Source organism: Epinephelus fuscoguttatus, linkage group LG17 (assembly GCF_011397635.1).
Source record: "Epinephelus fuscoguttatus linkage group LG17, E.fuscoguttatus.final_Chr_v1".
NCBI lineage: Eukaryota > Metazoa > Chordata > Actinopteri > Perciformes > Serranidae > Epinephelus > Epinephelus fuscoguttatus.
Window position 1 is genome coordinate 40,554,065 of NC_064768.1, and position 25,243 is coordinate 40,579,307.

General features: G+C 44.5%; 1 protein-coding gene and 1 long non-coding RNA gene across 2 annotated transcripts; one reads left to right on the forward strand and one right to left on the reverse strand.

Annotated features, from left to right (window-relative positions):
- Positions 1–13,765: 13,765 nt before the first annotated feature.
- LOC125904629 (cholecystokinin-like) lies at positions 13,766–17,223 on the forward strand. The gene is made up of 4 exons (XM_049602189.1): positions 13,766–13,818; positions 14,534–14,654; positions 14,755–14,910; positions 16,815–17,223. The coding sequence occupies exons 2-4, from the start codon at positions 14,534–14,536 to the stop codon at positions 16,949–16,951; spliced, it is 414 nt and encodes a 137-aa protein (XP_049458146.1). The 5' UTR covers positions 13,766–13,818; the 3' UTR covers positions 16,952–17,223.
- Positions 17,224–22,409: 5,186 nt separating this feature from the next.
- Positions 22,410–23,623, reverse strand: LOC125904638 (uncharacterized). Its single transcript, XR_007451512.1, has 3 exons — positions 23,250–23,623; positions 22,942–23,029; positions 22,410–22,722 (listed from the first exon to the last, which is right to left on the reverse strand). It is a non-coding gene; the product is annotated as an uncharacterized LOC125904638 (long non-coding RNA).
- Between the last annotated feature and the right edge of the window lie 1,620 nt (positions 23,624–25,243).

The window sequence follows — 25,243 nt, forward strand, 5'->3', positions numbered from 1 at the left end:
AGGTCCTCCACCAATTGTAAGTAAGTAAGTAAGTAAAACTTTATTTATATAGCGCCTTCTTTAACGCAGGTTACAAAGTGCTTTCCACTGACATTGGGACACAGAGAAAAGAGGACCCCAAGACACATTCAAGAACACATACAGACAACACACACATATACGAGCACAGCAAGCATGCAGTCATCATCCAGAGTATACACTTGAACTGATTAAATGTTATGAGTAAGCCATCCTAAAAAAGTAGGTTTTTAGGTGTTTTTTGAACCAGTCAACAGACTCACGCCGGAATTCCACTGGATGCGTGTCCGTTGCTGAACGGCTGCGCTGGTTATCCGCTGTGTGCTCCGCCGTCCGTCAACACCCACCGGCTGCGTTTGCTGTGTGGAGCGGAGCAGCTCCGCCGGACACACGAGATCTCGTGAATTCAGGCATAATCGCGATATAACAAGATGTCGTTCTATAAACAGAACCACAAAACCAGAGGAGTAGTAGGAAGACATCTGGGTGCACCTCCATGATTTACATCTCCTCGTCCATGGTGTCAACGGGGTGAAATGACGTCTGAAAACCTCTGACCTGTTGACTTCAGGCCTGCCTCCACCCATTATGACGTTCTCAAGGTGTAGTGCAGGGAAATATGATCCGCCGTGAAGACTGTGTATTTTATTTTGAAAATTAGCCGGAATGTTTTATTTTGTTTCAGTGCATGACTTCCTGCCCCGCCCGACCTGCTGCGTTGTGCTCCTGCGTCCAGCAAAAATAGAAGTCCTGCGTATCTGCACAGCCTCAGCCGGTGGAAACACACACATTGACTAGAACTGAAACGTATTGGCTCCGCTGCCGTGCCGGAGCGCAGACGCAACCAACACGCATCTGGTGGAATTTGGGGGTCAGCTGATCTAATGGAAGTGGGGAGGTTGTTCCAAAGTCTGGGTGCCAGGGCAGCAGAAGCACAGCCACCTTTGGTTTTTAGTTTGGCACGTGGTATGGCCAACAGGTTTTGGTTGGAAGACCTAAGTGACCGCTTGGTGGTATATGGGCTTAGTAGCTCGGAAATATAGGTAGGAGCTAAACCGTGTAAGGCCTTATAAGTGATTAAAAGAATCCTGAAATGAATCCTGAGCTTCACTGGCAGCAAATGCAGTGAAACTAAAACAGGAGTGATGTGGGATCTACGGTCAGTCCTAGTTAATAGCCTCACTGCTGCATTTTGTACAAGCTGGAGACGTGACAGGTCAGCGAAAAAATGACGGCATGAATGATATGTTCCAAGTCAGAGGCTGACAATAATGGTCTGATTTTTACAGTTTTCCTGAGTTGAAAAAAAGCAGGATTGAACCATTTTGTTGACATGTTGTTCAAGTTTCAATTTAGGGTCAAATATGACGCCAAGATTCCTAGCTGCTAAAGGCATGCTGAAAGATGCCTTTAGCAGTATTTTCGGGGCCAAAAATGAGAATCTCAGTTTTGTCAGAATTTAGCAGAAGACAGCTGACAGACATCCAGTCCTTTATCACAGCTGAACAGTTGTGGAGAGTGTTTAGATGCTAAGATCATCTGGCTTTACTGAAAAATATAGCTGAGTGTCATCCGCATAGCAATGACAGGATATACAGTCAAAACGACTGATTATCTGGCCTAAGGGAAGCATATACAATGAGAAAAGAATGGGAGCAAGGATTGAGCCCTGGATTGATCGGTGGTTTGATCCCCAGCTCCAGTAGTATCCTTGGGCGAAATACTGAACCCTAAATTGCTCCTGATGGTCGTTCCTCGGTCACCAGTGTGTGAATCTATGGGTGAAGGTAACACTGAATGACTTGTGTTAACACGTTACAGTGACGATATTACTTTTTCCAGTGATGAGTAGTGTAACTACAGTTACTATTCTTTCTCACACCTTCAACTCAAACCGCCAAAATATATCATCTAATAATTAAATTGATATCATAAACATGCAGGAGACTAGTCAGCTATTGGCCCTAAATGATGACTATTGGTCGACTAGGAAAACTCTCTTGAGAAGCCAGTTGCTAAAAAATGAGACCTTGAAGACAAATATCAGCCTAAAAAACAAGTTATAATCTTAATTCAGCTCCACCTGCAGCTGAGGGTGTTCTCACCAGGCTGTTATTCAAGTCTATCCCAACAACAACACAAACAAAAAAGACAAAGTGCATCTTCTCACTGTGAAAACACACAACCAAAATAGTTTTCACTCTTTACTGCAGGAGTTAATTTATTTTGACAAAAGGACAAAGTCTGTCAGCACACACACTTCTGTCTGTGGCACATGGAGGCTGCAAATTTTGCCCAATAATATTATGGTGTGTGTTACTTGCCCTGGTCAAACAGATCTGGTGATGTTAACCTTTCTTTAATTCCAGATTTCAGTGTGAGCGTTTGATGAAAACAGTCACGTTGCTTGTTTTTAATCTCTTTGCTGATTAAAAACAGAAAACACTGCGACGCAGCCGTGGCTGTGCAGCTGGATTCTAAGTAAAAGCGAGGCGATGAAGTCGTTGCAAATATCTTTTCCCTGTGTGATGCCTGTGTTTGCTCGGTGGGACTAACCTATATCCACTCTCCTCTGTCATCACTGACACACCACAGGGTCATTTATAATTCAGCACAGAGACCAAGCAGAGCCAGAGGAGGCACACGATTGGCTTTCCTACAGACAACAACACCATGGAGCAACAATTACCAGCCTCTCATGGCTCTTCCCATCCGTGCACGCCTGTGCATAGACATGCAGCAGCACATACAGGTGATGACATCTCCCAGGCAACGAGAGGCGGTGAAGAGGAGAGAGGGTTAATATCATCAGCCCTTATACTGACCGGTGTGTCATGTAACAAACAAACATTTTACTTGCTGAAGATTTTTACCCACATCCTCAGAGAGCTGCGTCTCCTCCTCACCCAGAGTTCTGCTTCATTATAATCACAAAACCTCCTGAATGATAAACTTGATTATTTGTCTTCGTCTGCTTCCCTTTCACTTCTTTGTGTCTAGTTTAGAAATGTGCCGTGATTTAATGAACCCTCATCAACTTAATTGGATGCAAAATATTCCCACATTCTCAGTGCAGCCTGCTGACTGCAGAAAAACACACGTGTGTATGTACCAATCACATGTGCACAATAACATGCTCGCACGCTGAATCAGGCGCAAACAGAGCAGCGAAGATGATCATTTATTACGGTGACACTTTGGATGTACAGGGAATAGCTTCCTAGTGAAAGTGTCTGTAATTGGGACATGTTTGAAACAGTGTCCATGGCTTCAGCGCTCCTCGACCAGACATCTTGTCTAACGGCCTGTCAAAGCAGTATTGATCAGCTGGTTTCACTGAGAGCTGCTCTTCACCTAAAATGGTGGTTAGAGGTTTTAAACTGCAGATCCAAGCATCCACACTTGTATCGGTGAGTTACAGGGCAGAAAATCTACAGTTCACACTTATTTATACAAGGCACAGCACGCACACACTCTGATGCTCATATTTATTTGGACAGAAAAAAAACGAATGCCGGCTCCATCAGGGTTGTGTCCCCAGATACAAACACTTCTCTAAAGAAGAAAGTGTTGCTGTTACACAACAAGTCATGAGGAGAATATGCCAAAGATCACGACATGCAGGAGCAGTTTGCAAGAATGTAGCCGGGGGCAAAAACCTGGCTGCTGAATGCAAATATAAATATAAAAATCCATGTTGCTACGCCTAAATTCTGTCCTGAGCAAATTACACTGAAGGAAAGTTGCTCTTTAAACCTGCTGTTCTTGTTCAGCAGCAAGTCGTAGCATTGGTTAGCACTGGTTTGTAGGTTATCCTATGAATCAGTGCCCCTTGAACAACATTATATCCTTAATGTAAAGATACGTAAATAATGTAAACTTACCGAGGTGAGATTTAGGAAAAGAAACATGTTGAGGACATAACTACAAATGACTCAATGTTCACACAGTCTCCTGGGGAGAGTCTTGGGGAAGAGTCTATGGTTTTGTGCAGCCCATTCTCATCCTAAAGTCGTCAAATCCCGACACTTTGTCAGTGATTTTGGTGTCAGACAAATGCCACCTTTCGTGGAAGTATGATAAGGCGCCAGGCAGCGTCAGTTTGTAACGTGGCCAGCTGGAATCCTTTGTGCCAGAAGAAAGACGCCAACTGTCACGGCAGTATGATTCACCATTGGATGCCGTCAGTTTGAAACACTGCCAGTAATGGCGTTATGTGGGTTGGTGGATGGGATCCAACAAACCCTGGACTTTCACCCAGGAGGCCGGCTCAACAGCAGATGCAGGAGGATATCTACCACGTAATATGTAGATGTGAAAGTCCACTGACAGAGCAGCGATATGTGACGATTTGGGATGAGAACATGTTGTTTGTGACCCATCCAACACCCCAACATTATCGCGAATTCTTGGTCTGAACTGGACATTGCAAGACGGCTAATGACCAGCACATAAGTGATCACACCCTTTCAAAATACGTGGATGGGTAGGGTGCATTACTTTTCCTAGGACAAAGTACCAACAGTTCATGATAACAGTCTGAGCCGAGAAAAGTTTTGTCGTGTGCCATCAATAACGGTGGAAATGAAAATGTTTCTTCAGTTTATCCCTGTTTGACATCATGTGATTTGACAGCTGCAGAAGTCACACAGTCACATTTAATAACATTTGCAGGTGAGTGAGACTCTGAGCAGCAACATGGCAGCACGGTGAGGACAATAACGACTGACTCGACTTGACCTCTCATCACAAATGTCTCTTTTAGTCGCAGACCTCCAACGATAATGACGTTAAACTGATCCTCATCTTGTCAGGGCTGAACTTGAAACACGTCAAAGTCTGAATTAAACTATCAATATCATATATATATATATATATATATATATATATATATATATATATCATTCCTGCTTTTGCTCCTTGGACTGTTATGTGTGGAACCTTATAGAAATATAATGACTTCCTAATGGTTAAAATTGTGGTTCTATGTATCTGTGTAAGGTTCATCAGTGTTAGTCCTCTTTATCACACAAGAGAAGACACTTCAAAATGACTATGGGCGCTCTGGGGACAGAAACACACACATGCATTACAGGTTTATGTAAGAACAGCCATTATGTGTAGTTTCTGAAACCTTTCTGCAAAGTGGTACTTACACAAGTGTGCAACACATGAAAAGAGAATAACGTAGGACTTTATTTTCCCATCCAGGTTATTTCATGCTATATGTGCCACTGTGATATAACCTTTTTCCAACATAACTGATGTTAATGGATGTTGAAGAGTTGCCATAGGCTGTAATTTTCTCACAGCCACTTCGCCTTTTTCTCACCACTGTACTCACCTGTGCACAGTTGCATAAACTACTTCAAGGTTCATACTTAAGTTTGTGCCTTATGCAAAATATTTCCCTGAGCTGAGTGTTACGTTCATGAGTATTTCACAAAGCCTCTAAAATTGTTATTGAAACTAAGGTGGTTAATGTCATTAAGCAGCACATGTGCACTTTAGTAACACAGACAACACAAAAAGAAAAAGAAACTGGACAGAGGATGAGGATTTACCCACGCTTACCGTAAACATCTGATCCTTCTAAAAGACAATTTCTGATTCCTTACGACTCATAAACAGACACTGAGGCTGCTGTCAGCCCTAGAGTGGTCTCCTCTGGTCTGAATCAGGGACTCATGTTGTTCCAAAGTTGTATAATTGCCTAGAGTTGGTTGGTGTTCTCACGGCAGCATTTACAAGAGGACCAGATCAAATGCCTTGTGTGAGAAAGCTGCTCTTGATTGGTCAGAATTTCCATGTGGGAAAAATCCAGGAAGTAAAGCAAACGTTGAAGAAGAGTACACTTGCAAGATAAATGTGACACTTTCTAATGTCACAATGGAGGGACAACTACACAGGTTGATTTTAGCGCTGCTCATCGTGGACTATATTGCTGTCATTGTTCATTTTAGTCAAAGCATACAGTTTGAAAACGAGGCAAACGCGGCTCCAACTAGAAAACAATGTTTTGATGCATTGGATGTGCTGAATGTGCATATTAAGGCAGTACAGGAGGAGGTGCACATTAATAATCCTCCAGGACTGTAACATGCTCATGTTTAACCCAAACAATGTGTCATGTGACTGCAGTTGCTTCACATCCAGGTCGCAACACCTTCTCACCACAAACCAACCGCACCAGAGTTCCTTTGGAACCGGACTGAGACCATCTCTTCAAGAAGGTCTCACTCTTTTGGCAAACATTAACATAATTTGGTATTAATTTTAGCTCCATGTAATCTAAGTGAATAAATGCAATGTTTCCCAGATTACATTAATGTTCGTCTGCCTCCACAAAACATTTTTGTAACTGCTGAGTTTACTGAGTGGACCATGATGCTGAATTTAGTAGCATGCCTCAGAAGTCGAGTCAAGTTATGCAGAGATTTTGAAGAAAGGCTGAAGATGCATATGCTCTTCTACAACTCGGGCATTGCTCATTGTGTCCAGCGGTTTTTCGCTCTACTGAAAAGAGCGCCTTGGTATTTCCTCCTTCTCTTCAGTCATCATAAATTCAGCTATTGTCTTGTGTTCCACAGATTATTTCACTTTTTAAAGACTGGTGTGTGGAAAAAATTGTGGAGCAGTAAAGACAGTTCAAAAGAAAACAGTGCAGTCAAACTGATTTAGTCGCTGACACTTGCTTGTGTCGCATCCAGTTAGCACATGACGTGAGAAGAAATCTGGACTCTGTATCTGAACCAGTTTGGACCACTGCTCAAGATAATAATGGAAAAGCTTGTAAGCAGTTAACTGAAGAACCTTCTTTTTCTACAGAACTACACCCAGCAACTGCATCACTGTGCAGAGGGTAGAGTGCATGTGAAACGCATGTTTTAGAAATGGGAGAAAGGTGTATTAGCTGTGTTCACGAATGGGTCTCCATTCCTGATCTCCATTTGTTTTGTTTCCTAGTTAGCAGAAAACATCACCAAAGACCACCGACAGAATTTTTTGGGATAAAATAGTACCTCATGAAATGAGACAGAGACAAGAGATCAAGTGGAAAAATAAAATGCATGCAAAAAAATTCCAGGAGCTGTCTGGATCTCAGGCTGCAAAGACCATCTCCAAGAGGTGAAAGGATGTTTTCATTAGCACTGATCAATAGTATTGACTGTCCTGAGTCACGTTGAGTCTAACAGAACTAAAGTTTCTGGCTTGCTGTTAATTACTAAGCTATCGCAAAGACCAGCCACACAGAGTCACTCTCTGCTTTCCTGTCCAGTCAATCACATCAGTCTGTAAACCTCATCTGTCCTCTTGTTTCTCCTCATCTTATTCTTGCATCAGCAGCACGTTGAAAAGGATCTCGATGTTGTTTCAAAGGTTAATTAACTTCTTTCACTAAACTGACACACGAGGAAAGAATACCTGCTCTATTAGAACATTTAAATCCTCTACTTGTGCATCTGAATGTCCGTCTAAAGAGATGGGAGGAGTAATACCGCAAAAGCCTTGAGAACTAGGTCTGAGCAATTTGCACATGATAATACGTGTGAACATCTCCATCATAAAGGGTCCATTGCCGGGGCGAGGCGAGTCCAGTCTCATCACTCCGTGTCAGAGCAATTGATGTGAAGCACACAGTGTAATAGGTCTTCCTGTCCTGTCCGTACTGGTGCTTGATCTCCTGGGAGATTCATTCGCACGGCGCTGAGGAGTCGCCAGCAGCCCCGCAAAGAAAAATGGAAAAGCTTGATGTGTGGAAGTGATGATGGGAACGAATAAAGTCTCAGTTTTAACAACTTTTCCAATTTCATTCTAAGTTTCGTACATTATTAAACTGATTTTGATGCTTGGATTTGAAAGCAAGCTTGTTCCCAGGCGTGGTCACTCAAAGATGAGAGGAACGATGAGGAGCTACTGATGAAAAATCTGCATCAAGATACTGTGAAATCAGTTTTTATTATTCGTAGACATGCAGCATGTTTGTACCAAATGTATGGTTGGATACGTCTTGATCCATTATTTCTTTCCTATGTGTGTGTGTGTGTGTGTGTGTGTGAGGGGGCATCTGGGGCTCCAACCTCCTCTGAAGTTCCAGGTGTCTTTTTCACATTGCACTTGAAACTGAATTCACTGGGACTCAAGTGCTGCTGGACCAACTCTGCATCCACACACCAGCAGCACCATCCACACGCTGGCATTCATCAGCATCCAGAGTGTGTGTGTGCTTGAAGTGCACAGCAGCAAATGTGCTGGAACACGCACGTACAAGTGTATGATTGTGGCGGTGGTGTTGTGCTGAAGCAGCTCGGCACTTGAGGTGAGGACGCAGCTGTAAGACTTCACATGGAGAGGGTCAGTGACAGGTCCTCATGGGAAGATACGTGTGACATCATGTGTAACTGGGTCATCCACACTGACAAGAACTCTTATGTAGCAGCAGCGTTATTGTTCACAGAGTGAGCTGTTTTTATTTTTACTTAAAGTGGTAACACTTTACTTGAAGGTATCTACGTAAGAGTGACATGACACTGTCATGAACCTGTCATGAACATTATGTACATGTCATAAACGTGTATGACTTCTGTCAGTAAGTTTTCATTAAGTACATTAAGTGTCATTCGGTTTTTGTAATGACAAGCCGACATTGTTTGGGTTGTCTTGATTATGACAACTTGACATTAAATTTGTTTGGGATGTCTTTATAATGACAACTTGACATTAACCAGGATGACATGACCAGAAGATGTCTTTGTCATAACAATAATAATCATTATGTCAACTTGTCATAAACACAAAAAGAGGTGCATTTCTTGTTAATGTCAACTTGTCATGACAAAGACAACTTCTGGTAATGTCACTTTGATTAATGTCAAGTTGTCGTAATCAAGACAACCCAAACAATGTCAACTTGTCATTACAAAAACCAAATGACACTTAATGACATAAACGTTTATGACATGTACATAATGTTCATGACAGGTTCATGACCGTGTCATGTCATAGTTATGACAGTGTCATGTCACTCTTATGTAGATACCTTCAAGTGAAGTGTTACCCTTAAAGCAGTAGTTCAACGTTTTGGCGAATACGCTGAGTTGTTTTCTTGCCTTGAGTTAGATAAAAAGATCAATATCACAGTCATACCTGTCAGTTGAATATGAGGCCAGGAACAGGTAGCCCAGATCTGTCCAAAGATAACAACATCCACCTACCAAATATTTGAAGTGTCAATGTTGAGTCAAAGTGAATGTTTGTGCCAAATTTGAAGAAATTTCCTTAAGGTGTCCTGAGATATTGCATTCACAAGAATGAGATTGATGCAAGGTCCCAGCAACCTTTGACCACCACAAACTAATCAGTTCATCGTTGAGTCCAAGTGGACATTTGTGCCAGATCTGAGGAACTTCCCTTGAGGCACTCCTGAGATATCGTATTCACTAGGACAAAAATAATGTACCGATAGCCTACGAACAAACTGAAGCGTATTATGCATATTGTTGTGTTTTTAATTAAATTCTGATTCAGTAACTAAAATTCATTCTTAATATTTGACAAATTCTCATCATTGTTATATCGATCCCGGTCTCACTCAGAAATCCGGCGCTTGGGCAGTGACTTGGAGCGTCAGAAACCAATGAAACAAAGGTGTCCTTTAACATCGGCATGATTCACGGACGGTTGCTATTTCAGCGGCGTCAGGGGGAAATGCAGCCAGACAAGGACGAAAAGTAAGGCAGCAAAAGTCCAAGTGGGGGCGGGCAGGAGTGGTGGTGGATGGCTGGTGTATCGACTTTCACCTGAGAGAGCAGTGTTCATTTCACGTAAGATTGTAAAGCCAAATCCTGTTCTTTTTCCCTAAACCCAACCATGTGCAACTGTTGTTGTTGTAGCAACGTAGTGCTTTTATTTTGAAAGAGACTGTATCAAACTGTACATTTCCTGTGAAAACAGAAGTGTATTTTGAAAACAGACAATGCATGTAACAGGCTGAAGTTGACACGGCGTCCCAGAACGTCAACAACCAACACACCCAGGGTACCTTGGACGTCATATGTGGACGTGGAAAGTCCATGACCAAACGTGGACATGTGACGAGGTCACAGTGAGGATGATGATGTTATGTCAGGATCCACCAACTCTTTGTATTTAAGTTCTGTCTGAAACCGTCAGCCTTGACTGGGCCGTCACACGCTCTGATATTCTTGTAGAAACCAACAGATGGTTGTGCAGTATGTAACGTTCCTGATGACACGAGACTCCTGCTGAGCTTCAAATCGAGGCACAGCAACGTACGGAGAAGCCACGTGGACGATATCATCTATAGTCCAACAGGTGCATCAGGTAAGAAATATAAGTGAAGGGGCTCCAACATCCACCCTGTGGGCTGAATGGACCTCTGAGACCAGCCTCAGTGTGTATCTGCGTGTGTCTGCTGTGTGCGACTGAGACATTAATAGATCTATGCATTATTTAGCGTGTTTACCGACTGTATACCAAAGCTGTAGCGAATGCCCTCGGCAAGAGGTCTCTCACTGTCTCTCTTTATAATTGCAGGTTTCAGCTTGATTTTATTTCACACTGTCACCAATTAGATGTTTTAACAAATATTTAAACTCCAGATGTGAGCTGTGTGCATTCAGATGGACGCTCAGCGTTGGGTTTCTGCTCGCCTACATTAGGAGGTGAGAGAATTATCATGCTCAACAGGTTGCCCTGAAGCCATATCTCAAACTCAAACACACACACACACACACACACACACACACACACACACACTGAGAAGAAACGGCTACAAGTATATCTCTCGAATAGAAACTCACAAACACGCATCTCACACACATGCACGCCTCCCACACCACATGGTTAATTAATTCTAATTTGAACGGCCGTGGCCTCACCTCCTACACTCATGCCTTCTGATGGAGCCTGGAGAAAACGAGCATGCAGCATCCTCAGCGAGCAGGAAGACGGGCAGACTGAAGCAAAGCCATGAATGTGAAAGTAAAAAAGTGTCAGAGTGAGCTGATATGATGGAGAGAGACTTTCCCCCCCTCTGAGTGACAGCTGGGAGTTGTGGCCCGAAGTTCATCCAGCAGCTTCACAACTGGCACCAGAGGTGGTTGGATTTAATTTCAGGACTTTAACACCAGGAAATGCAGTAAACAGCAAACAGTGTGCACACAGCCTGGCTAGGTAATGACATCTGATACCGTTAATCAGATGAATCCAAACATGTCTGGACAGAGCGCCCCCTCACTGCTGTTTAGATGAAGTTTTAAGTTTGGATAAGGCACTTCCTGTTAGCAGAAGAGAGCTGATACATCAGATCAGAGTGGCATCTGGGCGAACCAGATCTCTATCAGTGTTTATGTAACTGTGCTTCATTAGTGATGCAGAGCAAATGGCAGCTTTTAATAGTCTAATGAAGTCTCCTTAAAGTCTCGTTAAAGTTTCACCTGTATTTGAAAATGTTTTCTATGCGTTTTAGTCTTGAGCTGACTGAAAACAGATCTTTTGTAAAACTCTGCCATGATGTTGAGAAACTCTGTTTTCAGTGTCGAGATGTAGACAGGGAAAACAAAGCAGCAACCTCTGGGGCTGAAAAATGAAGCCAATATGGAAGTGCCAAAAACTGCACTTCCTCTAATGGCCACTAGAGACTGGCTCTGGAAGCCAGACAGTCCTCACAGACCCCCCCACCCCCACCCCCCATGTTAAAATGCCCAACTTTACAGCAGAAATAAACATACAAAGAAGGATAAGGACCGCGTTAAAGAAAAAAAAGTCTTAAATTTTAACGTTACAGGTCAGAAGCACAGAGAGTCGTTGACTAGAGATGATACGCCGTCTCATGGCGGTCACTTCCTGTCAGCGTTACAGATCAGAAGCACAGAGAGTCGTTGACTAGAGATGATACGCCGTCTCATGGCGGTCACTTCCTGTCAGCGTTACAGATCAGAAGCACAGAGAGTCGTTGACTAGAGACGATACACCGTCTCATCGTGGTTGACTAGGTGTCAACCAGCAGGTTTTTAGAACGTTGCAGAACGGAGCATTGTAAGTTGTTGCCTGTTTCAACTCGTCTCATCGTAATTTTGAGTTTTCGTTGACTAAAACTACGAAGGATAAAAATGACTAAAATGTGGCTAAAACTAATCAACATTTTCATCTCAAGACGAAGAATAATCTAAAATAGCTGTCAAAAGTAACGCAGCTTTATTTAGACTCATATGACGGGTATATTTTCACATAAAGTCAACTAGCAGCTTTAAAGCCCAGATATAAAATCAGCATTCTGTGTCTTTCTGAACTGATTCTAATAAGTAAATAGTCCTATTTGGATTCTTTGCAAACACTGATTTTATTTGAGTTGGTCTCCACAGCACCTGTATTAAAATATCTTTACATCCATGTGAGAAACAGGTTTCAACACTCTGACTTGTGCTTGTGGGCAGCCTCGTCTTTACAGCTGGTTTATGGATCGTGTTTTAAACAGGTCGTTCATCTGCTCCTGCAGCAGCGTCAGGGGAACAGTTACTAATTACAACAGAAACTCCTCACAGACGGAATCACAATTATTCTTTATTTTTTTGCAGCAAATGAGCGCTTGATCCATTTTTTATTGAATGTCAGCGTGTGCGTGTGTGTGTGTGTGTGTGTGTGTGTGTTCAGTAAGCTCAGCTTCATACTGTCACTCATTTATCGCTCCCAATTAGAGTCCAGCATTAAAAGGATGTGTGTGTTCCTCCTCTGTGACTCCCCAGTGCCAGTAGATGTTAGCTTTAGTTAAAGGCCTCGCTGATGCTACATTTTCTTGTCCACATTATCTCAGCAGGTACAAAGAGCTCTTAATCCCATCACGCTTCAGCGGGCTGTCAGCCTCATTAATAAAAACATTAACTCCCAACAGCTGATCATTAGCTATTGACTCAGCCTGATCGATTTGTTACACCTGCATGATCAATGAGCCGGGTTAATCCTATGTGCTTAGAGGGAGAGATGGGGAGGGGGGAGAAAGGGAGGAGAGGAGGAGTGGGGGGAGGATGCAGGAGGACGGTGGAGACGTCTCAGCTCGAGCTCAGTCACCTGTTAAATGAACAAAACTGAAGATTCTCCTCTCTGCTGCCGCCCACTTTTTAAGTGTGAACATCCACTGACATTTAATACGTGTGTGGGTGTGTGCAAATACACACACACACACACACACACGCCTGACCACGCAGCCATCCTCCCCATCACCCACCCACACACACACACACACACACACACACACACACACACACACAGGCTCCTCATGACAGCAGTTAAAGTGTTTGTATACTGAATAAAGATACACTTATTTCCAGTCAAATAAAAGAAACTTTTTAATATTTCAACTTTATTTTAAAGCTTTAAAACTACATGATTCACTGACATGTGCACAACAGTCTGACACACTCCATCACACACACACACACACACACACACACATAACATATTGTGAATACACATCAGCTCCTCATGTTGAATTTTATGACGAGCAAACAGACAATAAAACTGAAGCATGCCGTTGTATTGTCGAGGTTGTAGCAAGCACACTCACATCAGGCTCGCAAACACACGGAGGGATACACAGGATGTACGCTGAGGCAACACACACACACACACACACACACACACACTCACACACACACACACACACACATGCTCACAGGGCGCTGAGCGGGGAGTATAAAAGGGGCATCCTTCCCACTCAACGGAGAAGTGCTCTCCTCACTCTCACACACTCCTCCAACACGCTGAACCTCTTTTCTCAAGGTAAGGAAGACACTTTTTATTTTCTACAATAAGAAAGATTTTTAAGATAAAGATTTTAGCACTTTATGAGATGGTTTTTAGTCTGGGAAATTATTTTTCTTCTTCATAATCAGACGGGAATTTCAGCATGGAGGCAAGATGACAAAATGTATGCCTTTTTTCAGAATGTAAAAGCAATATTGATGCAAGGGAAAGATGACAAGATGTGTTCATTTTGTAGTTTTGCCTTTGCCATCCCATTTGGTGTGTTCTCTTTTAAAATTATTAATAAATTAGAAATTTTAGATAAAAAAAAGTAGATTTTTTTGGTCTTTTTTGATGTTTTATTTGGTGAATTTATCTCCTGAGACGTTTCCTGACCGTCGGGTCACTTTCACCTGCTGAAATCACGCTCAGGATATCAAGATCCACAGTGTGTGTCGTGCTGTGCTCCGGGAAGACAGTGTGAATATGTTGTTTCTGATTCACTTGGTTTCAGTTGGAGCGAGCGTTAACTGAGAGCGAGCAGTTGTCTGGCAGATGGCAGATGGTCTCAGTTGTAGATTCTTAGTGTGGAAGATGACTGTTGAGTCAGGAGACGCCTGCTGTAAACCCAGACTGGACTGCAACTCCAAATCCTGGTTGTTAAACTTTCCTTGTGTGCTTCTCTCTCCTGTGTGTGTGTGTGTGTGTGTGTGTGTGTGTGTGTGTGTGTGTGTGTGTGTGTGTGTTTTAGATGACTGCAGGGCTGTGTGTGTGTGTCGTGCTGGCAGTCTTGTGTACGAGCTGTTTGGGGCTCCCCTTCTCGTCCCAGCCCCTTGATGAGGGCCACCGCTCCATGTCCGCTGCCTCTGAAGGTACAGCATCCTCACCGCGGGGGAAAGCAAAGACTCTTTCATTAATATCAGTAAGTTTCCATATCTGACACCTGCTTGTGTGTGTGTTTGTGTTGAGCAGCTCTCCTCGAGGCTGACACCCACACCTTAGGAGAGCCCCACCTCCAACACAGCCGCTCTGCGCCCCAGATGAAAGCTCTCCCTCTGGCTGAGGATGATGCAGACTCCCGAGCCAACCTCAGCGAGCTGCTGGCAAGACTCATCTCCTCCAGGAAAGGTGTGTGTGAGGATGTGTATTTGTGGGTCTTTGTAAGGGTTTGTCTCTGTTCTTCTTGCTGCACCTGCAACATCTTGAAGGATACAGGGGGTGGAGCAGTGTGTGTCAGCGCATAAAAAAAACATCTGGCGACAACAATATTTGCAGATTCATTTTCAGAGACAAGTGCTCTTCCCTGCCATCCTCCTCCCCTCAGTCTTGCTAATTACTGGAATCAGCGCACAGCCAGCTTTGTAAAATGAATTAGTGGCTCTGAAAAGCTTTTGTGGTTTGAAAGAGTGCGTATTAGTGTTTGCAGCCTTCCGGCCAATCTTCTCATACCGTCTTATTTCACTTTTTTCTCCCCATCTGACTCCCAGTCTCTTTTTTCCTCCTTCAATGCCAACAAAACAACCCTCAGCCCTGTCAGGGTCCCTCATGTTCTGCGCTCTGATCTCTCTGGCCGTGGGACAGAACTGGAGAACGTCAGGCCTCTGACAGAGCACAACACACACACTTATACTCACTGTCTGTCAGGACCTGAATCCTCTGTTTGGCTTCCAGAGACTGACTTCTTCTGTGTCCACGTCTCTGTGAGGAACAAATCCTACAGCCTGAAACTTTGGCACACATTGTCGCAGAGCTGCAGTCAGTCAGAGAAATGTTTCAACATGTCATCAAAGGTTAGAAAGAAGACACAGAGGAAGAGTTTCCTGCATCTTCAGCCACATTTACACATCCGAGCTGTAAAGTTTATACTCCGCTGTTGTATAATCTCACAAGACTTTCCAAAGTCAGTCAGACACTGAAGTGTATAAAATGTCAAAGGCCACGCTGAACTCAATATGTAATACCCTAAAGAAATGTGTGCCTGCTTTCTGTGGAGTCGTGCGTGTGTGTTTGTGGGCGTCTGTGCTCGTGTGCTCGCTGTTCACTCGCATGTTTCGGTGTAGGAGGTGTCGTTGTCGAGCCTTCTGCAGCCAATCTTCTCAGCACACCAGGGAACTGAAACACTGTGTTTATGTGTGCGCGTGTGTGCGTGCATGGCGGCGTGTGTGTGTTGCGTGGGAGGATGTGGGTGGAGTGAAAACAGCATCTCAGCGAGCGCTCAATTGATTACCAAACAGAGAGCGTTCATGCTTCGCTTCACTCGGAATAAAAAGTCAGAGATTGGGAGATGTTTGAGGAACGGGAGGTCACAGTGTGTGGAGAAGAAGAGGATGAAGAAGAAGAAGAAGAAAAGAGGGTGCGATGATCATTTCAGGCGAATGGACACACATTAGTACACACATCGATAACTATACATGCACTGACACACAAAGGAAGAGAGGGTGATAGTATGCTGTCACCCTAAAGTCCAGCTGTTGCTGGAACGTCCCCTTTGCTGTGTATGTGTGTGAATGAGAGAAAGAAACACAGAAATACACAGTTAAAATGTTGGGAAGCTTTTTAAATATCATCAGTTGTCGGCTGCACACCAGGCACAAACACCAAACTGTGAAAGGCGTAATTTTGTAATGAACTCAACAAACGTTCATCTTGGTGCAAAACAGTCGGAGCAGTGGAGTGATAAGGTTTTGGATATTAAAAGCATCAGTCACTGAAAATACATTTTAGGGCACAGACAGTATTAACAGTATTAACAAACTGCCAGATTTCACCAGATATTAAATGACCAATATAATGATGTTTTAGTTATTAAGAAACACCAAAAGAATCCTGTGAGCTGTGTCATGTCTCAGCATGAAAACCACATTATCCTCCACAGTCTGTGCATCCTCCTGCTGTCTCTGTGCAGAAACAAACCAGCAGTAGGACTCTGCGAAGTTCTCAGCCGCTTCTACTAACTCTAAAGAATACTAATTTCCCTCCTCCACCCAATCTTTTATCACCTCCTCCCCTCCCCATCCTCTTCCTCCTCCCAGGTTCTGTGCGCAGAAACTCCACAGCAAACAGCAGAGTCAACGGACTGAGCGCCAACCACCGGATAGCAGACAGGGACTACATGGGGTGGATGGATTTCGGCCGCCGCAGCGCAGAGGAATACGAGTACTCCTCGTAAAGGGGAAGCCACGGCTGTACAGGCACATGGGAAGAGAAGAAGAAGAAGAAAAATACACGCAAGCTGGCTCCTCACTGTCTCACAATAAGAGTCTATTTATGATGTATTTGTTGTACATTTGTTTGTAAAACTGTAATAATGCAATATACATATGCCAAATTTTGCAGAAAAGCTCTCACTGTCCCAGGTTCGTTTGTTTCTGGGTTTTCTCTGGTTTCTTTATCATTTTGGGTGGAGAGGGTTGGGTTGGTGTGAGGGTCTGTTGAGACTAACTGGACTAAATAAAGATTAAAAATATGACTCTCTGCGTATGAATTCCTCCAGTGTGATGCATGCTGCTTAAATTAGAGCCATTAACATTCATTGGTTGCATACAGGATCATCAGTGGCACCTCATTACTGCTGCAAACACACTATAATCTCATTATTATGGAGATTAATATATCACCAGCGAGATTAGAGATGACAGCGTGAGCACGTACCAACACTCATGATGAGCACACACACACACAGGGCGAGGGCTCTCTGAATAAAACCAGGATATAAAATCGTCTTTAAGCACTTCACTGAATCCATGGTTTAGTTCCAGATTCAATCAAGACGCATTATGTTGCGCAACATATTCTCATAGAACGGCTCGTATGATATCCTATGAATTTGTGCCCCACGTCCTTAACGTAAAGTAAACATGGTGAGGAAGTCGTGACTCCAGTGGAAAGCCCCGAGCAGAATCTGTTTTCTGTGACCCCTCCACCCCAACCTGCCTCCTGACAAGCGCTCAGGACTACTTCCTGGTTACTGCCATCAGCTCATTGGTCACATGATCGCAGCCTTTCAAATATGTGGGATATGTACGAATTTGGGTGCATTACTTTTCGTAGGAAAACAGCCTGCGTTATGTTACATGAGTACATCATTCATTTTCTGTAACCACTTATTCTGTTGGGGGTTGCAGGGGGGGTGGAGCCTATCCCAGCTGACATTGAATGAGAGGCGGGGTTCATCCTGGACAGGTCACCAGACCAACACGTTCTCATCCCAGCTTGTCACATATCACGTGGTCAGCGGACTTTCAGGTCTACATGTTACATGTAAGGTTTCCTCCTGCGCCAATGTTCTGGCACACTGTGTCAATTTACACTTGTTACATGCATTGTGTCTTTTCAAAATACACTTTCGTTTTCACAGGAAATGCTCAGTTTCTGCTTGTTAGACTATTTCAAAAATAAATGTTTAAGGCTCAACATTTATAGCGGGCTCCTGGGTGAAAGTCCGGGGTTTGTTGGACCCATCCACCGCCCCTCCTGCCGGCCCTATAGGGACTAGTGTTGCACGGTATACTGGTACCAACAGTAGACCGCGGTACTAAAACACGATGGTACATATGATACCATAATGTTGGAGTATGGTACCACTACTGTGGGATAAGTTCAAAGTCCAATTGCAAGAGGGTGAGTGTCCATGCACCGTCCAATAACGGCGCACGCTGGCCACCTGGCACTCAATATGCTGCTGCAGTGGTTTGTTCTCCAGTGACATGTCAGGTATTAGCTGAGCTACTGAGTATCTTTAAGCAGTGAAAGTTACTATTTATTTCTTTTTACTTGTAGGTTAGATTTGTTTATATATGCTACAGTGATTTGTTTTCCACAGAGCTCTACGGTGTGAGCACTTCACTCGCATTTGCGACTAAAAATAGTTTTGTGCGAGCAAAAGAAATCATTCAGGAGCACGCTGTGTGAGTACAGATTTCAACCAGCAGCAGAAACTAAAGGCGAATCCTGCTGGTTGTGGGTTGAACGGGGGTCACAGACAGGAATACGGCAGAGCGCTATGGCCACCGCAAGATAACGGCTTACTGGCGACCGAGAAGCCCGGCTCCAGGTCCAGTAATTTCCTCTTCTTGGTGTCATGACTGCCCAGTAGTACCTGAACAGCCGAGTCGTGGCGGCACACAGGTATGTGACGTGTCAGAGGAGAAACGAGCCGTTCACATTTCTCTCTTTGTGCCAGGTAACGGTCCACAAACCTCACCGCACTTTAGGGACTGTTCTTTACTTATGAAGGGACTGTTCTTTACTTGTCAGGGGAGGAGGGTGGCTGGTTGATTTTTATTTCATTTATTTATTTTATTTTGATCCCCCCTATGTTAATCACTTATTGATGCTGTTTTTGAAGTATGAATAAGTCAATAAGTAATTTATTCCATTGAAATATCATTGATGTATTATAGAAAAGTGATTTATCTTTTTATAAATGACAAAAGGCACGTCTGCCTCATTTTTGCTGTGGTATCCTGATACTACTCAGAACTGTGATACTTTCACTGGTATCGTACCGTGGGTCCCAGTTTTGGTACGTGACAACACTAACAGGGACTTTGCAGTTCCTTATATCATGTTGTTACTGGTGGTGTCTGGCGCTAAAATAAGTGACAAATGACCTGGGAATGAGAATGGGCTGTGCCCCTGGTGGCAGAGTCCTGCACCAGGTCAGGTACTCAATGGGTAACCTGCAAAAAGCTGTGAAACAGGTAAAGATATGTATCTATATGTAAATTCACACCCAAGGAGGATCCTTTGGAGGTTTGATGGTGGTGGAAGGAGCATGCTAACATGTTTCCTAACCTGGCAGTGATTGAATGTTTTCACCATCCAGTCAAAGAGACGTCCAATTCAAGAACAGAGAACCAGCTTCATGTGAGGGACTGGAGCCTGGGGGGGTTTGATCATGAGAGTGGGTCAGGTCGCGGGACTTTTATTAACGGGTGCAGCTTTGACTTAGACATAATGACAGGTAACAGGTCGGTTCTGGTGCTGAGCTTTACAGGTATGGGCAGGTGCAGGTTTTCAAAAATGGACTCGTGCAGGACTCTAATGCTCGCCACATAAACTCCACTCTACTGATTCATTATTTTCCTTACAGGTGGGGGTGGGGGTGGGATTCTGGGTGGCGCCCCAGGCGGCTGTCTGTGTTGCCTATAGGAACATCCATTACTGACATGTACATTTTCAAAGTGTGCAGCCAAGAATATTCAAAGATCTACAATAATCAAAGCTCCTGGCTTTTATTTTTTCTGGCTCTTCCCTCTGAGGACTTGTTTCTTCCTTCTCTAAAATTCAATCTGCTGAAGACTGGATAAAGGAAACCCCTGCTCCTGTCACATTGAGGGACAAAGACATGTTGGATGTGTTGCTGCATGTTAGAAACTGTTAGAAACAGGCTGTTTCTGTTCCTCTATCGATGGTGTCTGTTGTGTACATGCACTTTTGGGATGTTATTTCTTTTGCTTTATATCTAAACTAATAAAATAGTTTGAAGCAAATGATTTAACTCTGTCGGACAGTGTGTGCTTTGTACATATCAGCATGAATAAGACCTCAGTCTGCCTACAGATCTGTGACTAAAGAGTCCGTCATGGGACTTGTCATCCACTTCTCATCCTCTGCGAGGTTGAGCTTCTTTTCTTTTAACTGTTACATGTAATAAATTAAATGTATTGGAGTAAAAACCAGTGTCATTTCTCTGCTATTCAAATGGAAATGAACAGAGGACAAAATGAATTCAAACCACTTTCCCACTGTCAAAGGTCAGCGTCTTTGGTGAATGTGAAACGATGAAAGCAAAATTGCTGGGCCATGGTGGATCATGGGTAATGATGCTGCTTTTAGAGTCTGATGAATGTACTGTAAAGGGACACAGATGTCTGAAGCTGAGAAAAAGAGTCAGCGTGCAGGAGCACAAAGGAGATGAAAGTCAGTGAATGCATCATTCAGGAAGCCGGCCGGGGAACATTCGAGAATATCTTCAAAAGAACAGCAGGATCATTATGAGCTTTAACGCCTGTGCTGAATATTGAAATGGTTTGAAGTGTTTGGAGAAACTGATATCGATTGAATTATTAAAGCAGGCTCAAAATAAATCTTGATAATTGTTTTTGGCTCCAATAACAGCTTTTAGAGAGCTCAATGTGTTTGGTGTTCAGAAGAAAAAGGTTCATGAAAACATTTTAGACTTCTTTGGGTGAGGAAGAGATTTGATGCTGTGGTATCGATTCACTTTTTGTTTTTGCTACGATAATCGTATTGTTCCTGCAGGTAACAGAGAGGAAAAGAGGAGGAAGTCACAGAGGTGGTGGTGAATTGTGATGAAGCAACCCATTATTCCACTCTTGGCCCCGTGTGTTAAGTGAAAGATGTGTCTGCGTGAGTGAGAGGTGCAGAGAGGGATCGATGGACAAAGAAGATGGTGAATTATTCAGAGAGGTGGTTTTAGATGCCTCGGGGGGAAGAGAGGGCTTGCTGTGTGTTTATATGTGTGTGTATGTGTGTGTGTGTGTGTGTGTGTTGGGCTCTAAAGCCGGTGGCCTGGACTGAGATCGCACTTGAATCAGATATGTACAGAGATTTGAGATTCTGAGAGGGCCATGGGAATTGACTCAAACTTTCTGTTTGAAGAACCGAGGCCGACTTGAGAGTTAACGGCTCTTGAAAGGTTTTAAGGCTTCAGTGGGACTGCCGGTAAACGTGTGTGTGTGTGTGTGTGCCAGCGGATGTGCAGATGCGGATATCTTCTGGGGTGGCAGTGATACAAAAATGGTCGAAAGGCGATTGCATGTGCAGCCTGCAACACGGAGCGATTCAAGCACTCGTACATGCATAAGTGCTCTGGTTTTGTCTGCTAATGGGGCAAAGCCACACACTCATGAAAGCATCGTGAGCTCCGAGAGTGTGGCTGTTATGGAGATCCAGTAACGGTGACGAGCAGATGGCCTGAGCTCTTCCTGGATCATCTATGAAACTGGCTCGACACACTGTCTTTCATTCTCTGTCCTGTCTGTCTCCAACATTTTCATTTCTGTCACTTAAAACCAGCTTTGGTCGACTCAAAGGCATTTTACTGGCATCTGAAACGGAAGAACTTATGGCAGAGGCAGAGAAGGAGAGTTCCTATCTTTGATGCTCTGGACTGGGCTCCAAAACTCGATAATTCCAAGCTCACAATATAGAGATTCATCGAGCAACCATTGCCACATAACACAGCAGCAACTTTCAAAGGCAGTCATGTATGAAACTACACATTTAAAAGAAATATAACGTTCTGGGAGCATGCATTCACCAAGCAGCACCAATCCGGAAAAATGAAGCCAACAAAGAGATGCCAAAAACTGCAGTCCCTCTAGTGGCTACTTGAGACTGGCTCCAGATCATCCCCACAGACCCCCACATTAAAATACCCAACTTAATGAGACACATTCTGTTTGTAGCGTACACGACATGCCCCTTAAGACAAACCCACCAGCGTGAAGGTTATCTGAACTGCTACTGCGCTAACCGCTTATCCTGTTGGGGTCACAGGGGGTGGAGCCTATCCCAGCTGACATTGGGTGAGAGGCAGGGTACACCCTGGACAGGTCACCAATTAACCTGCATGTCTTTAGACTGTGGGGGGATGCTGGAGCACCTGGAGGAAACCCACGCTGACACGGGGAGAACATGTCAGAGCACCTGGAGGAAACCCACGCTGACACGGGGAGAACATGTCAGAGCACCTGGAGGAAACCCACGCTGACACGGGGAGAACATGTCAGAGCACCTGGAGGAAACCCACGCTGACACGGGGAGAACATGTCAGAGCACCTGGAGGAAACCCACGCTGACACGGGGAGAACATGTCGGAGCACCTGGAGGAAACCCACGCTGACACAGGGAGAACATGTCAGAGCACCTGGAGGAAACCCACACTGACACAGGGAGAACATGTCAGAGCACCTGGAGGAAACCCACGCTGACACAGGGAGAACATGACAGAGCACCTGGAGGAAACCCACGCTGACACAGGGAGAACATGTCAGAGCACCTGGAGGAAACCACGCTGACACAGGGAGAACATGTCAGAGCACCTGGAGGAAACCCACGCTGACACGGGGAGAACATGTCAGAGCACCTGGAGGAAACCCACGCTGACACGGTGAGAACATGTCAGAGCACCTGGAGGAAACCCACGCTGACACAGGGAGAACATGTCAGAGCACCTGGAGGAAACCCACGCTGACACGGGGAGAACATGTCAGAGCACCTGGAGGAAACCCACGCTGACACAGGGAGAACATGTCGGAGCACCTGGAGGAAACCCACGCTGACACAGGGAGAACATGACAGAGCACCTGGAGGAAACCCACGCTGACACAGGGAGAACATGACAGAGCACCTGGAGGAAACCCACGCTGACACAGGGAGAACATGTCAGAGCACCTGGAGGAAACCCACGCTGACACAGGGAGAACATGACAGAGCACCTGGAGGAAACCCACGCTGACACCGGGAGAACATGTCAGAGCACCTGGAGGAAACCCACGCTGACACGGGGAGAACATGTCTGAGCACCTGGAGGAAACCCACGCTGACACAGGGAGAACATGTCAGAGCACCTGGAGGAAACCCACGCTGACACAGGGAGAACATGTCAGAGCACCTGGAGGAAACCACGCTGACACAGGGAGAACATGTCAGAGCACCTGGAGGAAACCCACGCTGACACAGGGAGAACATGTCAGAGCACCTGGAGGAAACCCACGCTGACACAGGGAGAACATGTCAGAGCACCTGGAGGAAACCCACGCTGACACGGGGAGAACATGTCGGAGCACCTGGAGGAAACCCACGCTGACACAGGAGAACATGTCAGAGCACCTGGAGGAAACCCACGCTGACACAAGGAGAACATGTCAGAGCACCTGGAGGAAACCCACGCTGACACGGGGAGAACATGCAGAAGGGCTCTCCCACCCCAGTGCACCACTTAAATAAACGAGACCACACAAAGCAGTAATCCACTTTTTAATACATAATACATGAAGCAATTTTGTTGGGACTTGTACTTTCGGTCCAAGGAGCGGCGGTGGTGGTGGTGGACTGACATTTAGGTTAAGGTGGCGAGTCACGTACCTAGAGGGCGGGTATACCTACTCAAATTTAACAGCAGAAATAAACATGTTTACAGCCTGGTACAAAAAAGGCTTTGGTCTCTGACAAACGGTACGTAAGGTGAATTTTGTGCAAAATGCTGATGCAAAAAAAAAAAAAAAAAAAAAAGTGTGCACACAAAGTGCTGCACATGGCCGGGAGGTTACCATCTGTTTCTTGAGGCCTAAGTGCACACAGAACATTTGTGCACAGCAATGAGCACGGTAAATGTCTGTCTGACTTGCTTATGAGATGTCTTAATATCTGTATTATGTACACATAGCAGCTGCTACACACACACTTTCTACAGTTATCATTTGTTTATAACAGACAACAGCAAAGAAGATGATGCCATGTTGTGCAGCCTGTAGTAATCTATAAAGTAAAACACCATCACAATCAACAAACCAAATGATAAACCAACCAGTCGACCCTCCAAACTGCAAAGTAGGTCTGTGCTCAGCTGCAACAGTATGTTCTCCTCCCCTCCCTGATGTCTGCAGGTGTTTGTGCAGTGGGAAAGGGACTTTATTTGATTAAATGGAGTCTGAGATGTTGATTTTGGGGCTGTGTCTAGTTACACAAAAAAGGATCTTACTCTTATAACAGAAAGGTCTATCCCTGTAGGAATCAATCTGAGCCTGTCAGTGACAAAAACAAACACTTTTAGTGGACGTAAATTGACAGTGCACGGATGCCCTGAGTGATTACATTGCATCCTGTTTGACTGCTGCCCTCCTGCTCAGTACCAGCATTGCCAGGTGGGAAATGTAGGATTATCGGGGAACTGCCCATTGGTCCGACATCCCATTGTTCTGACCATATTAAACCCATTGTTCCGAAGTCTGTTCCGAAATCATCATGATGCCCTGTGGTTAAGGTCTGGTTAGGTTTAGGCACAAAAACCACTTGGTTAGGGTCAGGAAAAGATCATGGTGTGGGTTAAAATGAAAAAGAAAGTGACAAACACATAAGCCGTGAGCCTGCTTCGCCTCAAGCCTTTCCCAGCTGACCCAGAGCCGGTCGCGGCGCACCATCAAGGCAGAAATACGCCCGCCGGCAGCCATTCAGCACCGCGGATCGTCGGACCAATGGACTGTCGGACCAATGGCATGGACCCAGATTATCGTACCAGAGACTCACAATTATCATATTTTGAGGGTAATTATCGTACATCTGTCATAACAAAAATAACAATCCTACTGACGCACTGTAGGCAAATATAGTCACTCTGGTGTTTAATTTTTTGGTTTACTTTTTTCCATTTTCCTTACTTCTGTTTTTCCTCTTCTTCTTCTTCTTCTTCTGTTTTGAATCTCATTCTCGC

Excerpts from the sequence above, each read along its gene's own strand:
- LOC125904629 (XM_049602189.1), top strand. The coding sequence starts at position 14,534 with ATGACTGCAGGGCTGTGTGTGTGTGTCGTGCTGGCAGTCTTGTGTACG. Across the intron at positions 14,655-14,754 it reads CATGTCCGCTGCCTCTGAAG|CTCTCCTCGAGGCTGACACC; the intron begins GTACAGCATCCT and ends TGTGTTGAGCAG. Across the intron at positions 14,911-16,814 it reads ACTCATCTCCTCCAGGAAAG|GTTCTGTGCGCAGAAACTCC; the intron begins GTGTGTGTGAGG and ends TCCTCCTCCCAG.